The 17327-nt window shown below is 37.5% G+C and overlaps 2 protein-coding genes across 2 annotated transcripts; both read left to right on the top strand.

Moving 5' to 3' along the window:
* Positions 1 to 4038: 4038 nt before the first annotated feature.
* slc1a2a (solute carrier family 1 member 2a) lies at positions 4039 to 9730 on the top strand. Its single transcript, XM_084681826.1, has 10 exons — positions 4039 to 4168; positions 4762 to 4914; positions 5118 to 5368; positions 5465 to 5573; positions 5836 to 5962; positions 6245 to 6478; positions 7469 to 7663; positions 7909 to 8043; positions 8190 to 8403; positions 9526 to 9730. Exons 1-10 carry the CDS (start codon positions 4039 to 4041, stop codon positions 9595 to 9597), a joined length of 1620 nt encoding a protein of 539 aa, XP_084537952.1. The 3' UTR covers positions 9598 to 9730.
* Positions 9731 to 13905: 4175 nt separating this feature from the next.
* apip (APAF1 interacting protein) lies at positions 13906 to 17077 on the top strand. Its single transcript, XM_084683132.1, has 8 exons — positions 13906 to 13987; positions 14093 to 14192; positions 14307 to 14407; positions 14513 to 14561; positions 14666 to 14783; positions 15064 to 15199; positions 16007 to 16174; positions 16326 to 17077. Exons 2-8 carry the CDS (start codon positions 14139 to 14141, stop codon positions 16423 to 16425), a joined length of 726 nt encoding a protein of 241 aa, XP_084539258.1. The 5' UTR covers positions 13906 to 13987; positions 14093 to 14138; the 3' UTR covers positions 16426 to 17077.
* Positions 17078 to 17327: the final 250 nt, after the last annotated feature.

The following is a 17327-nucleotide window of genomic DNA, read 5'->3' on the forward strand; positions in this document are numbered from 1 at the left end:
CTCTGTTTAGTCATTGAATTAAACCCCTCCCATATCAGATACACGGTTTTCATTGGCCCTGCACTTTTTATGTTGGAGGGAAAACTGTTTCAATGGGAGGGGAGCCGAGACCCATTTGCCAGAGTAAAATTATTCATAAGCTAGCAAATTGATCTGGTTTCCAGGCCAAATCTCTTCATTATTTGGTTCCATTTTCGCTTTGTGTGGTGTACTGTGTAGTTGCTGTCTCCTAAAAAATGAACCCCCTTGTCATGCAACCATGTCCCTTGTGTTATGTGCAAGGGGATAGTGCATGCCTGAGATTTATATTCTATTACCCTGAATTTGAGTTACTATATGTCAATGGTCTTGACTAAAGACGCATTCACATTTGTGTAACTGTTGTGTAATTTGTTGCAATATTTTTGAGCGAAAACTGAGAATATTGGGCAATCCAAATAACAGAACTTATTTTGAACACTCAAACAAATCAAATTATTACAAAATGTTGCCATGATCAAGTTTTTATCTGTTGTATTAAGAAAATGTCTCCATATGTATGCAAAGGTGTGTGTTGGATTAGGAAAGCTCAGGACAGATTAGTTAATTATAGACACCTGTTGTCTAAGCGTGGCGTGTGTGGTCAGGTGGCACAGCACAATGAGTACTCGAGGCTGGAGAATGGGCGGAGCCAAGCCAGGGGCACACGCTCCAGCAGATGACCCACCATCTGCCCTGAGCGTCATCTCACTTTCCCTGATTCAGGATATGCACAGCTCAAAGATGGTTAACTTTGTACACCTGGATCAGAGAGCAGAGATCAGCTTGTTAGCTCCAGAATACAATAGCTCTTTCCTTAAGGAATCTTTTAGTTAATTTTATGTTTTACAATGAATTGTCTTCTTTAAGAAAAGTATTATGCACAGGTAATTGGGACATGTAAAAAGGTAGGGAAAAAGTTGACCAATATATCCACAACATATCACAACATATCCACCTTATGTTGGAATTTTCCTTTTGGGAACGTTACATCTCATCAATGCACACTATTTGGGTATACAGCAGTGAACTTCCAGTTTTGATTAAAGTCCAGTTGAGTTGAATTTATATTTTAGTAGCAAGTTCATCCAACACAAAGGATGGCAACACTAATACACATGATACAAGGACCTCATGTCCTCAGAACCCTCACGTAAAGAGATATGTGTCTCCTACCACGTGTTCAAGTGCAGTCATTTTCCCTAGTGCAGTCCTCAGAGTAATTTTGTGACTGCAGCAGAGAATGTGGTTATCATAGGGTGATGTATACCAATGATGTTCAAAATTGTGAAGTGAAACATTTCCTGGCTGAATGATTTAAATGGGAACTTTACTAGAAATTTCCTCAGATTTAATGTTGAATCAAATGTTTGAGCAAGCACATATTTCTCAGGTAGGAGTGTAAAAATGATTGAGTTTGTTGTGGGGACTCATGGGCAAGCCAGACACATGGATCAAATTCAGGTTATTCAGTTTGTTATTAGACCATGGGCTTGCAGCCTTTTGTTCTCACAGTTTTAGGATCTACCGCAGTGAGTCTTTAACTGATCATACATTAAAGGTAAACAGTTCAATGCCTGCTTTTTGGAGGGATTAGCCTGGAGGGGGAGTTGGGGGTGGCAACAAGGATTTTCACTTTCTGCGTACAACAAAGCTTAGCTCAATAACTCCGCCCTTCTTCTCTGGGAGCCCACAGTCCACCCAGCCGGTTTCTCAGTACAACTTTACGTATGCTGTTGAATGCTTGCTTTTGTGACTACGGATACCACTCAACTACTTTCGTGATCTCCACTTGTTCTTTTTGTACAACTGGACACTGAGAAGATTCTGCCCAGTCATTGTTCAGCCCAGTGTCTGTACCTCCTCCTCATTCCCTTTCACAGGGGATAAATCACTTTTTTGTGGATTTGGACTTGATCGCCAGATGGATAAATCGTGACTCCTCTGATCATTTTCTAACTTCATACCAAGCAATTCCTAATTCAACGGCAGACACAACTACAGGTAACATGAAGATGTTTGGGGACGTGTGGCTGATACATTATGTTGTTGTTTTGTCCTCTGGATGCTCGTACAACGTGTTACTATTTATTAACTTTTATCTGTGTTTATTCTATTATTTTATGACAGCTGTTAGTAGCTACTAGGGATTTTAAATGGTAGGATGACTTGATGCCGTTGCAGATCAGATGCAGATCAAGGCTTCATTAAGTAGTATGATGAATACTTCAACTGAAGTATATTAACCCGGTAATGACTGCTATTTATTTGCATCATGAAATAAAAAGACAAATACACTAGCACATGTAACTTTTATGAGACCTCTGATAATTGTTGTTTGACCTTCTGATGGATTCTTGGAGGTCATCCCTTTTTGCAAAGGTTGGACACTCAGTACTCTTCCAGTCTTTTTATCTTTGACCTCCCTGCATCATCCAGGGCTAGATTTTAGGGAGCTGTGTTGATAATCACCAGCCAAAGGAAAAATATTTGAAACCAAACAGAATTGTCTGCTTGTTGCATCTGTTAGTTCTCACGTTTCTTTATTTTCTGTTGCTATTGTCAACATGCCCAATAAATATGGCATTTGCATGCAGTGTTAGTGTACTACATTTCATGCAGCAGTGTTTTAATTTATGCAGTGGCTTCCACTTAAGTCAAGTCTTTATTGTAAACTTACACAGAGTTTGGGCAAGCAAGCAAGAACACTTTTGACCAAAAGGCCTTGAAGCAAATTGTAATCCCCTGTTCATGGCTCTGTAATCATGGCTTGGCAAGTGATTGGTGACACCTTAACATTTCCTGGCAAGCCCCTGTGTGGTTATGCAACTCAATCAGCGGTGTGCTTGACAAGCTAATTTTATCTTCTTTAATAAGCTTACGTCTCATTTGAACAGGAGCACAAGGTATCAGACTGGTCTCTGATTGACTTGGTGAGGCTCAACTGTTCCAAACCTCTGCCACACCACTTGAAGAGCCTGCACCCTCACATGTCTTAAGTTGAAGAGTTTGCATAAAAAAGAGATGCCAGTTGTGCAAATATCATCAAAGATGAATAAACATGGGTCATTCCTTCTCAAGCCTCTGAAGTCTCTATGACAACAGCAATCTATTTAAAATAATTGTCAAGGTGTGTGCTTAGAATCAGAGCCATGAGAATATGACAAACAGTCATCTTACTGTTGTAGGCCCAGACATGTCTGGGATGATATTTGATACAATTCCAACACACATGAAGCATACATTTGTGTCCAAATGGCAGGAAGATGTTGAATTACCTAACATCACAAGGTTACACTTGTTAGAGGATTTAAAGAGCTGTGGGGTGGAAGGTTAAGTCAAAGAGCTTTTAAGCCAGACCACAACAAAGCCAAGAGACTTGCTGTGCTGACGTGATCAGGCTGACCGATGAAAGGATGGGCAGAAGTGTGAGATGAGGGGATGACCTGAAAGTGAGGTCTGCGATCTCATAGGAACAAGATTACTGAGAAGCTCCCTCACTGGTGAATTGCTGTGTCCTCAGACCAGCTCAGGAGGTGATCCTCCTGGATAAGCTTAAGTCTCTAACTGTCCACAGACATTTGGCGCACACATAAACACACTTGCGTTTTTGAGTGATTAAATATTACCTGTATGCACGTGCACAAACAAACAAATGGTTTTTAGTTCATGTGATGGAGTGCGAAGAAAGGATAATAAGGATGTGGTGACACTCACAACTTTAACATTCTAATTTCCCAATTGATTTTAAATACCAGCAGACATGGAAATATTGTTAAATAGTAGCAAAGTGAAAATAGTAAAAATAGTAGCAAGTGATCCTATTTTGGGCTGGTCAGCTTTGTCAAAAATAATTGTGCATGTTTTCCCCTCACTAAAATGAATTGGAGTTCTTAAATGTTTTAGCAGTTAATAAACAGTTATCCTGCAAGACATATGTTTGATATTGTGTGAGGACAGTGAGACTATAAAAAATTGTGAAATTCATCATAACTCCCTCTTTCTTTTAGTGCCAACACAATGCAGAAGCAAGTGGAGGTCAGAATGCATGAGAGCCATTTAGAACCCATGGTGGATCCTCCTGAACCTATGTGTTGGGGAATATGCGATAAAATTATGAAGAACATGGTTCTGACCCTCACCATCCTTGGTAAGTTTTCTTACTTTAATTCAACATGAAGTGGATTGTGTAAATAGATCCTTCAAATATTATGGACTGTCTACATTTCTAATAGTTAAAGGGTATAAAAATTCCTTGCCATTGCTACTGTAGCACCCTCTGATTGCTGCTGATTGCAGTTTTTGCTTTAATGTATGGATTTTGGCTGTTTACAGAACAATCAAAACAATTTTGTGCAATTGTACAATACATACATTTCAATGGCTTGAAATCCTGGCAGTTAATTACCCAATGATTACACCTATGTTCAGTTACAAGCAAAGTGATGGTTTTTAGAAGCCTTTAGGCCATTGAAGTCTTTTAGGACCAGAAGCGGCCCACACATTGTTATATTACTGACTTGCTTGCTTGCTTTCGTTTTTCCCAATACAGTCAATTGGGAACTAATGAATTGTCTGTACAGTCCAATAGATTTGCTGTCAGTTTGATGAAAATGAAAAATCTAAACCTTAGTTTATTACCATAGTAATGGATACAGATCGTTTATATTATTATGTATCTGTGTTACTTTGTGTACTTTGTAGGGTAATAATTGTCCGTTTGTGGTCATCCATGTTTTTCAGGTGTGTGCCTGGGCTCCATATCTGGAATGCTGTTGCGGTACATTTCGCCGCTCCCCCCTGATGTTATAATGGTTATTGCATTCCCAGGAGACATCCTGATGAGAATGTTGAAAATGCTCATCTTACCGCTAGTTGTTTCTAGCCTGGTTACAGGTGAGTGCAGTTGAAAGAACCGAGGGTGGTCATAGGATCATATGGCAACAGATGTATTGGCTTTTTTGTTCCCATTACATTTTATTCCCCTTAATATCTTACTATTGCATATCCTTGCTATTTGGATTCTTTATACAACATTAATAGTAACAAATCTGTGTATTTATTGATTGTTTGGTAAATAAAACTGGATTCTTCTTCAGGACTGGCCGGTCTTGACGCCAAGTCCAGTGGTCGTTTGGGCACGAGAGCCATGGTGTACTACATGTCCACAACAGTCATCGCTGCTATCCTGGGAGTAATCTTGGTGCTGGTCATTCACCCAGGGAACCCTAAATTAAAGGCTAACCTTGGTCAGGGAAAGAAGAACGATGACGTTTCCAGCTTGGATGCCTTCTTTGATCTAATCCGCAATCTATTCCCAGAAAACCTTGTGCAAGCCTGCTTCCAGCAGGTAAGAATCATCCATAATTATTTTACAAATTCACGTAAACATAAACTATGGCACATAATATCGATGTAATCTGATGTAATCTGTTTCTTACCTTAGATCCAAACGGTCAGCACAAAAATCCCGGTGCCCACCAACAGGACTAAAGCACCACCACAGTTCACGATCAAAAAGTCCCTTCAGTTCAAGAGTGGGATGAATGTCTTAGGTTGGTACAATTACATTTCCTAATTTAGTAATTTGCGAGAATATCTTACAGTACAAGATATTTTTTATTGTAAATTAACTCTCAGAGAGGACCAATCTCAAGTCACTTAAACTTGGCAAAAATTCTGGATCATTCTTTTTATTATTTTTAGAAATACAAATAAAACCTTACTGGTACTTGCATAAGATTACACCAGAAATCATGAGTTTTGGTTCAGGGACTCTAAGACAATTTCATAATTGATTCTTATCTGGAATTGTAGGTCTTATTGGATTTTTCATCGCTTTTGGAATTAGCATGGGAAGAATGGGAGAGAAGGCCAAACTCATGTTGGAATTCTTCAATGTCCTCAACGAGATTGTTATGAGGCTTGTTGGCATGATCATGTGGTAGGTCCTCACAAACTGTATAGCCAACTTAAAATGACCTAAAAATGAAATCTTCACCTAAATTAAATCAATAACCTATTTTCCTACTAACCTATGTTTGTATTCTCTCTTTTTTCTCACTCTCCTGACCTCTTGCCCTTGATCCTAACATTATTATCCATTTATTTTGACCCTACTACTTACCTAACCGAAACTATTAATCTACATAACATTACAAAAACACTACCCTCTCTGTCCCAAAATCTAATCCTAACCCAACTCAATCCAATGCCCAAACTCCAGGTATTCACCAATTGGTATCGCATGTCTCATCTGTGGGAAGATCATCTCGATTAATGACCTGGAAGTGGTTGCTAGACAACTGGGGATGTATATGGTCACAGTAATAGTGGGCCTCCTCATTCATGGTGGCATCTTTCTACCTTTAATATATTTTGTAATTGTTCGGCAAAATCCCTTCACCTTCTTCATGGGCATCTTCCAGGCTTGGGTCACTGCGCTTGGAACTGCATCCAGGTACAAGTCTCCTCAAAATGTTATTGAAAAACCAAAGCTTGTTGGTCTGTCCAGAACTATTATGATAGGATAAATAGTATTGCAATGGATAGGCAGAGAATGAAGAAGTAAAAAAGTAAATGGCTCTGACAAAAAATAATTATCATGCATATAATTCCCTGTATCCAAAAAAAGCAATGACAACTTAGCGAGTATCTTAAAGTTTGTATTATAACCTTGATAACACTGTCATGTGACTCAATGACTGAATCAATACTGAAGTATTCAGAACTGGCAACCTTAGATTATAACATAAATTACACATCAGTAGAAATAATTTTAATAATTTAAAAGATATATATTTTAGACATTTCTGCTTTATTGTGATAGTGACAGGAAATGTAAGGAAGAGAGAGAGAGAGGGAGGAACATGCAGGAAATGGCTCAGGCTGGAATCAAGCACCTGCATTAAGGCCTTAGCCTACATGGTGCACGCTTTACCTGGTGAGCCACCTGGAGGAACATTATCATTAGGCTTTATACTACATAATGAGAGACCATGTGATGCTTTGAGGACCAAAGAATGTGCAAGTCACATTTGGTCTACTTTCGACAGAACCGCTTTACTGAAACCTGTGATATTTATTTAAAACCAGATTAAAACAAAAATACAAAATTAGTTCATTTATGTGTATAAATATAATGCCATTCTGAGTGTAATTCAGTTTCTGAAACATACAATACAAGACGTTTTTCAAAAACTTAACTAAAATGTTAACTTTGTTCTGTCAATATTTATTTGTGAAGGTATTCATTTGTTTGTTCTGTTAATTTGACCTCCGACACTCTTTTAGTGCAATATATTTAAGTTTTTATCAATAATCATATCAATAATATTGTTGTGTTTATTTAATTTAGTATTATTTAATTTAGTGTTAGATTTGTGTTAGATTCTTAATTAACTTTTAATTATGTTTTCTCATCTCTTCATTTGCATGTGTTTTCTCTTAGCGCTGGCACCCTCCCTGTCACTTTCCGATGCCTTGAGGAGAACTTGGGCATTGACAAGAGAGTGACACGATTTGTGCTCCCGGTGGGTGCCACCATCAACATGGATGGCACTGCGCTATACGAGGCTGTGGCAGCCATCTTCATTGCCCAAATGAATGGCATCCATCTGGATTGGGGACAAATTATTACTGTCAGGTATGTCTCCAACATGACACTTCATTTTGAAATGTGTTAAGTACATTATAATTAAAAAGGTCTGAATTCACATGGCCAAAAACAAACACTGCTGTAGACAAAATAACCTTTCTCAAAGTAACAATGTGAGCATGCTTCTTCTAGCTTTATGTCTTGCTTTTAATCTTTTAACCCTCCTACCTGGATACTTTTTGAAGGTCCTAGTACTAAGTGGAATAAACTATGTTCTGTGATCCCAACTGTAGTCTGACTGCCACTTTGGCCAGTGTGGGAGCTGCCAGTATCCCCAGTGCTGGACTGGTAACAATGCTTCTGATCCTAACTGCTGTTGGGCTACCAACCCAAGATATTAGTCTATTGGTAGCTGTCGACTGGCTGCTGTGAGTACAATACCCAGTTTACACATGCAAACAGAGAGACACACATAAAACTGCATCATTCCCTAAATTCAGAAGTACTTTAAACTGAAAGATTTACCTAATGGCTCTTGTTACTCTGTCTTTCTCTTCTCTCCCGAAACATTTAGGGATCGGTTCCGTACCTCTGTCAATGTTGTTGGGGACTCTTATGGAGCAGGAATTGTGTACTACCTCTCCAAAGATGAGCTTGACATGTTTGATGCCCAGCAGGCCCGAGTAGATGAATTTGAGATGTCAAAAACACAATCCTTCTATGAAAACAACACCAACCAGTGTGTTTATGCTACAAACCACAACTCCGTCCTGCTAGACGACTGCAAGGTACATTTTACCTTTACGGATATAGAGACGTGCATGTAGAAAAATCCCCCCTGTTTCCAGTCTGTGTTGTGTTGTATATTTATAAGGATATTTTGGAGCAAACAATGTTAAAGGTGAACAAGCTGAATAAATATGTTTAAATTTATTCCTCATTCACCTGTAATGAAAAAGCAGTTTTTATCAAGTCGTTTTCCTTAAATAAGTAATTTTTTTCCAAATCTTTACAATATTTTGGTGTGAGGACCATATTACCATCACCTCATAACATCTTATTTTTATTTAAAAACTTCCTTATGAGAGTACTTTTCTTTACCTTTTTAGATATTGTATCCTTATGGATTTTGCCTAAGGTGTATTTCAGGAAGCTATTTTGTCTTTTATCAAGCATTGCTATGTGTTATGCTGCGATATGTCTTCGATGGTCAAAAGAAAATGGGTGTGACGATTTTCTTAATTGGACATGTATTTGTGGCAGCCCAATCAAAATAATTAAATAAATATTTTGGGCAATAAAAAAAAAAATGTTTTTACAGGTTTAGGGGTGTTCACGAAGACTGCTATTTCATTATATTTTATCCAAAATAACCAAAAAATGCCTATTATATCCTTCAATAGTCATTTATGGCAGCCATCTTTAACACATTGCACCACAATAGTAAAACAAAAATGCTCTCATTTTCAGAGCATTTATTCCTTATAAAAATCTATGTGCTTTGCCTGTATGTGACAACTGTTGTTGTCGGATATATAGTGGTAATCAGTTGCTTTCTGGTGTACTTAAAACATTTTTCATAATCTTTTTAATTTGATCAGTTATTTACTATTTTGTTGGGCAGAGAATCCATAACATACATGGCCAACATAGAAAACAAAAACTATCATTGTTTTGGTATTTTCCTGTCTTTAATTAATTGCATTGAAATCAAAATCCAAAATACTTACAGTGTCTACTGACAGTATACAGAGAGTATTCACATCTTTTAGTTTTAAAATCTTCAGATTCACAGTAAATAGATGGCCAGAAAGTATTGACACATTGGTTTCTCTGCTCCCAACCCCTGACAGTTTATATATGACTGTGCCTTGGTCCCAAAGTTAGATGTCCCTGGTAATTGCTTTCAGGTAACCATGGGCAGAAATGGCAACGCTGCAGATTTCTCTCTTGTTGAGGAGGAACCATGGAAACGCGAGTAAAGTAGATCAAGACCCTGCTCCGCCTTACCCTGAGTTCCACAAGCTTTTCTCTCTGCCGACAAAACAAACAAGATAAATCAAAAGTCAGAGTGAACTGAACTAGTACACAGCTCAGTATTGGTCCGACATTCTGTTTTCAGTTGTCTGGCCAGAGAACCTACTGTACCATAACGCGTTATGGTTGATACTTTTGTCCCAACTGATTTACGAGTAATATCCATGATATCTATTATAGAAATAGTGCTTACCAGGCACTATACTGTGAGAAAGATCCCTTCAGATGGCTGTATTGTGAGCCTTATTCAATGCTGCATGCTCTCTGATATACACAGATAAGTGATGTATTTTCTGCTGTTGTTTTTTCTATTAAAGGATCTGTTTTGATTTGGTTGCAGATCAGAAAATACAGTATGTGCTCATGAGATAGGTTTCTAAGTTTCTACTGTACAAGGACTTAAGTATACTAATCATTTCTACTCTGTCAGGTAGACATTGCTAATTTATTTTTTAGTCCAAGTTATGTGGATCCACGGCGTCTTCAATCATCTGATCAAATGTTTCCATAATTTTTCATTATTAATTGGTTATCAGATTAATTCATCCATGCTTTCCAGAGTGGCTTCGACACCTTCAAAACTTGCTGCCTTTTAATAGCACTAAGTCTGAAATAACTTTGAAAGCCTTGGTAATGCATACTCTGGGAATTCCCAAGACAGAAAAGAACATGGGAAATATTTTACAACCTTAATAGTTTCAGGAATGCACTGCCCTTCAGTACACATGAGCATTAGCAGCAAACAGGTTCTGAAATTGTGAAAAATCGGCAGGGTTAGTAAAGGGAAGCGGACAAATAAACTAAATGGAACCCCTAGTGACAGAATGATATAAATGCAAGTTAATAGGGAAACAAATGCTTCAATACCTTTGACTGTTTTGACTTTAAGGATTAAACTCTGGTGTCAGTACACATGCTCAAGCCACTAGCACTAGAGATTACCTCTAGACTTAACCTTCTAAAGAGGGGTGGAGTTCTTCTCTAAATGCGGCAGCATATTTATAGACAGCGGTCAAAGCAGGAAGGGGTATTAGAAGAAACGTGTAGAGGCAGGTACAAATGTTGGGTTCAGTCCTACACAAAATAGCACAAATACACCAACCATGTGTATTTATCTTTTTTTTTGTCTGTATATGTATATGTCTGTTCATCTCTGTCCAAGTGTGTTTATTAATTTGTTTGTGGATATTTGTGTGTGAGAGAGAGCAAGAGTGAGAGAGACAGAGAGATCAAAAAGAGAGTAAATAGACTGACATACAAACTGAGAGAGACAGAGGTACACAGGGTTCATATACAGGGTTCAAGCTTGTTACTCTGCAGTTCAGTGCACTCTATCCATGCTATGTGTTTTCTTTCAAATTGTTTATTTATTTGCTAAATGAACAACCTTGCCTTGAAGATGTCAACTGCAAACTGCAGTTAATGTGATGATTATGACAATGTTGATTTACAATTTACATTATCCATATTGTTAGAAATGTAGTTCTGAGCAAGAGAAAGTCCAGTATCAACTCCAGCAAAATACTAATGGCACAATCTATGAGGAAGGCTGGGCCATCCTTGTTGAAAAGGTTGTGAATTATTCCCAGAAGCTACTTTATATGCAGTGTCAACATGCTAAATGTAAAGTCACCAGGAGTAGCTTGTCATTAAGGACAGGATTAATTTGCCACTGGCATATGTGTACTGCAGTGCATTTGACATTCACTTGGGTCTGGACCAATAAGATAGCGCAACAACAAAAAATTACCTTGCAGTGAATGCTGGGGAGGGTCATTACAGACTTCTGAATTCAACACAAGTAGTCTGTAAAAATCTTTGAGATAGAAACCAAAACATTTAGTAATTTTGCAGAATCTTATAATTCCACAATTAAAGTGCCTCCTTGCACTTTGTATACATATTCTAGACCAAGTATATATGAAATGTATAGAATACTTTTTGTCACTTTTTGCTATCATAACCTCTGTTCAGGTTTTTGAATAAGATACTGTACAGTAGGAACACCATATAACAAATTTAGAGTGATGTTGCTAGTCTTTTTATTTTGGATAGTGGTCAACTAGTTTCATATAGATTTACATTTCATATATTCATATCCTATTGTTTTGTCTTTTTTCAGAAAGCTAGATAATGTTTATACCGAATTTAATCAGCAGTGTTGTTGACAGACATACTGAAGAGAACCGTTTTTCACATGTCTACTGTGAACTGGGTGGTGTTATTTGATCATTGTTAACTTTTGTTAGAGGATAAAGTCAAATTAACTTGTGTAATTTTCTCAGAGCTAAAGCAAGACAAGGGGCCTGGCAAAAATACCAACAGCTATGTCTATGTTTTTTTTGCTGAATCTCAGAATGCAAAGCAACCATTTTAGTTATGAAACAGACTTGAGTCTTCATTTAAATCTTGACATGCATCTTAAAAATCTACTGTAGATATCAGGACTTATTTCAGAACACATTTTTTGTTACATCTTTCTTAGTTTGGCTTTTTCCTCTTTTCATTTTTCTATGAATACTTATTTTAAAATGTAAATTTAGATAATCCTACTTGTCTATTTTGTATCTGTTTTTGATTCAATGCACATATTAGGCCAAGATTGTATAAAATGGTTGTCCTCACTGTTGTCTGACCTCTTCAATTGTAATTTTGCTTTAGTTATATCATGTTTGACTGTGTGAATGTGGATGGGAATGAAAGCTAAACCAAAAACTATATTTATTTTATTAAGACAAATGGACATGTATTTTACTACTTCTTGTATACATGTAACTATCAAAGCAATAAATATTTATTGGTGAGATTAATGTGTCTTTATTTCACCAGGGGGTGTTGAGAAATGGGATACTGAGTTTCAAAACATAATTTGCATAGTTTTAAGACTGGATGAACTATAACAGCTTTTGCAAAATATAAAAATAAATGAATATTGCAAACAAACTTACCATATAAACAATATTTTTTATCAATCACCTCTGATGCAAATCACAAGAAAACCCCAAAATATATTATTTAGTACATCTCGACCTTGCCCTCAAGGTCGACCTTGACCGTCAATTAAATGTTTGTATCCGTAAATGTAGTCAACAATAGTAAATAAAAACACTTTTTTCTTTAAACACCATTTAGATACAGATGAAAACTGTATGATTATGATTCTCGCAGTGATTTCTACACAGTAAACAAGGGTAGATACAAACGAAAAAGTTCACAGTTCCTCAAAAGAAAAAAAACAATAGCCTATTATTTACCAATTACATTAAGGTTTCTCATTATGGGGGACACCCTAATTTAAGTCTTGAAGTTTGGTGTTCTCGAAGTATTTTAAATATGAAATATTGTCTTAAGATTAGATTCAACTGTATTGAACAAGTACAAGGACAGTACAACGAAAGGCATGGTAAAATGCCCATCCTTAACCCTTAAATTGCAACGCGACAAACAGTCCCCAAAATCAGTTTTTCAAAGACTTAATCTTCACATCACAATATACAGTTTTAACATTTGTAGTCTTTCATCTGCAGCATATTCCAATTCAATTTGAAGGAAAACTCCTCCAAAGGAATTAATGTAGAAACGCAGATACCTCATTCTTTCTGTGTACTCATCTGAAGAGATATTTTCCCTTGACTTGTTTTTGGGCAGGAATTCTTCTTGTGCCCCCTGCTGGTCTACTCAACTAGCGTCTACTTTCTGGGTATTGTTGTATACCCTCAGATTTCAGAATGTATCCTTCAGCATTAGATGCAGGTGAATGTGGAATTAGGCCTGTGACCTAAAGGAAAGTGTTGTGAGCCAAATCACACACAATTATTGAAAAAACGAACACACCGAAAGAGTAGACTATATGTAGAAACCTTGTTCTTCCTCATGAACTTTTAGGCTACACAAAACTGCTCAAAACAAGGTCTGTATATTTGCTCGAGAAAGCAGGTCATTGTTTCTGGAAAGACATTGCTGTTGAGTTGATCAAATTCAAACTATTAGGACACGTTGAGCTCCAAGCGAAGGGCCGCCAACATATCCGAGAGTAGGCAGTAGGCCTACAGGCCGATACATTAAAAACTTTCTAGAAAGATTAATAGCACTACAGGTAAGGGAACCCATTTGTACTTTAGATTTTTGGCCAAACCATCCTTGCAAGTTCTGATGTTGTACTAAATGCTGTCCAGTTGGTGGCACTGCCATAAACGTTTCAACCATCTTTGGTTTCAACAGCGTCACCAGAGAATCACTGAATGATTCTGTCGCACAAGTATGACGATTCATTCATTTTAATAACGTAGGAGCTCCTAGATGTCGAGTGCAATGGTCTTGCGATATTAGTCCTAAGTAAGGCTGGACAATGTCCTCACAATGTATCAAATACAAATGTAAATGTTATTTACTTGGTATATACTCATTTAATGTGTGTAATTGTAATGGCTATGTTGCCAGGGAGAACAAGCAATATCCAGGCCTGCAGGCAATACCTACAACGGAAATGTCTTCGCTATGTGACACAAGCAATGGAGAGAGTCGTGCTGATCCGTGCCAGGTAATGGCCTCAGCTATCAAACTCATACCAAGATGTAGTAGTAACTTGTTATCCACATCGATTAGTCTACAAGCATGGGTTTATATGTTAGAAAATATTTGTTTCATGTTTCAGGATAAGGAACATCCACGGATGCTCATCCCAGAATTGTGTCGGCTCTTCTATCAGCTGGGCTGGGTGACGGGAACAGGCGGAGGGATAAGTTTGCGCCATGGGTACGACTAAGTATTTTCAAGTTACTACAATTGAATAACAGCGACAGTGAAATACTTTGGTGAGTATCCTTTTATTTACGACTACATCTCTGTCACTGCTTTCAGAGACCAGATTTACATTGCTCCTTCAGGGGTCCAGAAGGAAAGAATACAGGTGGGTGCTTTATGCTAATGTACATAGATAGAATCTAGTGTTTGTTTGTGCGTGCGACTTTGACAGGACATGGTTTCAGGGTCTGTGTCAATTTGACTCTGCAGCCAGAAGACATGTTTGTTTGTGATGTGGCGGAAAGAGACATCAGTTCCCCTCCTGCCTGGAAAAAGCTGAGAAAAAGCCAATGCACCCCTCTGTTTATGAATGCCTACACAATGAGAGGTGAGACCCCCACCTGCAAGGACAAAATACCTATGTAGAGATTATGTAATAGTCCAGAGCAATGTAGGCATACTATGTATGCTAAACAATAAAATAATGTGAAGGACACAGCAATCTGGGCCAGTCGAATTGGTGTGATAAATAAGTTACTTCACTGTGTTATGAAATCTGTATGCTTCATTGAAGCAAAGAGCATGTGATGGATGCAAAAATGTGTCCCAGCTTTTCACTGTAAAATGTTTAAACTGTATGTGTTCCTGTACTGTATTCTAATGCTCAGCTGCCCAGGCTGTCATACACACCCACTCAAAGGCTGCTGTCATGGCAACATTGCTGTATCCTGGCAAGGAATTCCGGATAACTCACCAGGAAATGATCAAGGGAATTCGTAAGGGCAACTCCGGTACCAACTACAGGTGGGGATCTTCAGGCTGCTTTTAAATTAAGCAATATCACATGAGAGGGAGTGCGTACTCAGCGTGGCTGTGATTTGATAGTATATCCGAGGCAGCAGGCCGTGTGCTGATAAAAATCAAGTGGTGCTGATATTCAGAAATAACCCACAACCTTGTGTGATACTGTTCTTACACAACAGTTCTACTAGCACAATTTAGTGTTATTCTAGTTTGCACAACTGTTTAGGCAACAGATTCTTTTTGATTACTTAATAATTTATTTGGCTCACATAAAATAGTTCTGCAACTCTGCTGGGCTGCTGCAAAACAACACAACATTTTTCTTTCACAAAAGCAGATTGTGTTTACTACTTTGTATAGATGGAAAACGGTAATGTAATCGGGAGAAATACATGTTTAGGCAAAAGGCCCAGTGCTGTTACCGCCATATATCATCACCCATGGAATGCCTTGTGTCCAATCAAATTAGTTTGTCGGTACTAACTGTTGTATGAGGTACAATTATACAAATATCCTATTGAGATGGAAAGGATGGCTTGTATATAAAAAAATTATAGATCTGTGCAAAAGTCTAAGACATACATTTTAAAAAGTAAAGCAAAAATGACGCTGCCTCATTTGGGCAATCAAATAAATGCAATAGTGTTCTGTTTTCATGTCAATTTTTGTATGAATATCTTAATTAAACAATTCCGTTTTCCATAGTATAAGAACATATTCGTCAGCATGGGATACTTTGCATTGATCAACAACAAGAGTTAAATAAAGGTATGAATGTATGACTGTTGATGGCTTGTGTATTGGCAGATACAATGACACACTGGTGGTGCCAATCATTGAGAATACCCCAGAGGAGCAAGACCTGAAGGAGCGTATGGCACAAGCAATGGAAGAATATCCTGAAGCTTGTGCAGTCCTGGTCCGTCGTCATGGCGTCTACGTGTGGGGAGAAACCTGGGAGAAAGCCAAGACAATGTGAGAATTATTGGCCTTACACTAATAATCTTATGTATTGTACTGTACATATATGTTTAGGTTTTTTTTGTTTTGAAGAATTAGAAAAGGCAGTTACTTCTGAATATCCTGGGATTGAACTGACTGATTTGTACATTTGTGTCTGTTCCAGGTGTGAGTGCTACGACTATCTTTTTGACATCGCTGTCCAAATGAAACAGTGTGGACTTGATCCTTCTGCGGTCCCCTCAGAAGAGAATGACATTGTTTGACGGTAGAAATAACTGGTGCATGATAAACATTTGGGCCCTTAATAGATCTTTGTAAAGCAATGCAGATTTATGGTTGTAAGGTTGGGAAGTTTGGTATCATAAGATTACGTAGCCTAACTGCTTGTAATTGATTTGCCTTTTACTGTTCCTATTGGTGTGTGACAACTACAACACTTTCTCATGCTAGTTGTGTCAGCATGTTGGTGGGTTTCTTTGGTCCAACTGTTATTGACAAGATCTTTGGTTCAGAAGAAAGGCTGTATTGCATGGTTGGGTGGATTTAAACTTTTAAATGATAGGCATTGTGTGTTTTCTATTCAAGAACTATAATTACATGTGATGCTTGTCTGTTTTAAAATAATACAAAGCTTATTACCCAAACTGTTAGCGATCCCTTGTCAAACACAGATCATTAATAATTATGCAGTGAATCAGATGATGAAGAAAATGTTAATTTGCTAAGCTTTATAAATCAACAGAAAGATGTGTGACAGCCTAAGAGCTTTTTAAACAATGAGTTATGCCCCAGTGTTGTGGCATCCACATCTCATGGGAAAAGGAACACTCAATGCTAAGCCATAATTTTTTCTATTGATTATGAAGTAAATGTGTTTGATTTTTAAGTTAAATAAAAGCCTTGTGACACGCTCAATGGTACTATTGACACTTAAAACAACATCTTCACAACTCTTACACACACAACACATTCTTTGTTGATCTGTCAGTAATGTTAATCTTAAATTTAGTACTGACTGTTAGGCAAGTAAAACATTTGAACTGACACTAATACTTAAACAATGTAAAGGCACTTGAATTGCATCACTACACTCAAAAACTGCATTATTTATTCTTGTGATCAAATAATGCTATTTTCTTAGAATAATTTTACTCCTACAATAAAC

The sequence above is a fragment of the Hypomesus nipponensis genome, chromosome 19 (genome assembly GCF_054491055.1).
Source record: "Hypomesus nipponensis isolate SF chromosome 19, ASM5449105v1, whole genome shotgun sequence".
Lineage (NCBI taxonomy): Eukaryota > Metazoa > Chordata > Actinopteri > Osmeriformes > Osmeridae > Hypomesus > Hypomesus nipponensis.

What these genes read in the sequence shown, in the direction of transcription:
- apip (XM_084683132.1), top strand. Translation starts at nt 14,139, where the DNA reads ATGTCTTCGCTATGTGACACAAGCAATGGAGAGAGTCGTGCTGATCCG. An exon ending in GTCGTGCTGATCCGTGCCAG is followed by an intron (nt 14,193 to 14,306) that starts GTAATGGCCTCA and finishes TTCATGTTTCAG; the next exon opens with GATAAGGAACATCCACGGAT. An exon ending in TGGGAGAAAGCCAAGACAAT is followed by an intron (nt 16,175 to 16,325) that starts GTGAGAATTATT and finishes TGTCTGTTCCAG; the next exon opens with GTGTGAGTGCTACGACTATC.
- slc1a2a (XM_084681826.1), top strand. Translation starts at nt 4,039, where the DNA reads ATGCAGAAGCAAGTGGAGGTCAGAATGCATGAGAGCCATTTAGAACCC. An exon ending in TCTGACCCTCACCATCCTTG is followed by an intron (nt 4,169 to 4,761) that starts GTAAGTTTTCTT and finishes CATGTTTTTCAG; the next exon opens with GTGTGTGCCTGGGCTCCATA. An exon ending in GGACAAATTATTACTGTCAG is followed by an intron (nt 7,664 to 7,908) that starts GTATGTCTCCAA and finishes TCCCAACTGTAG; the next exon opens with TCTGACTGCCACTTTGGCCA.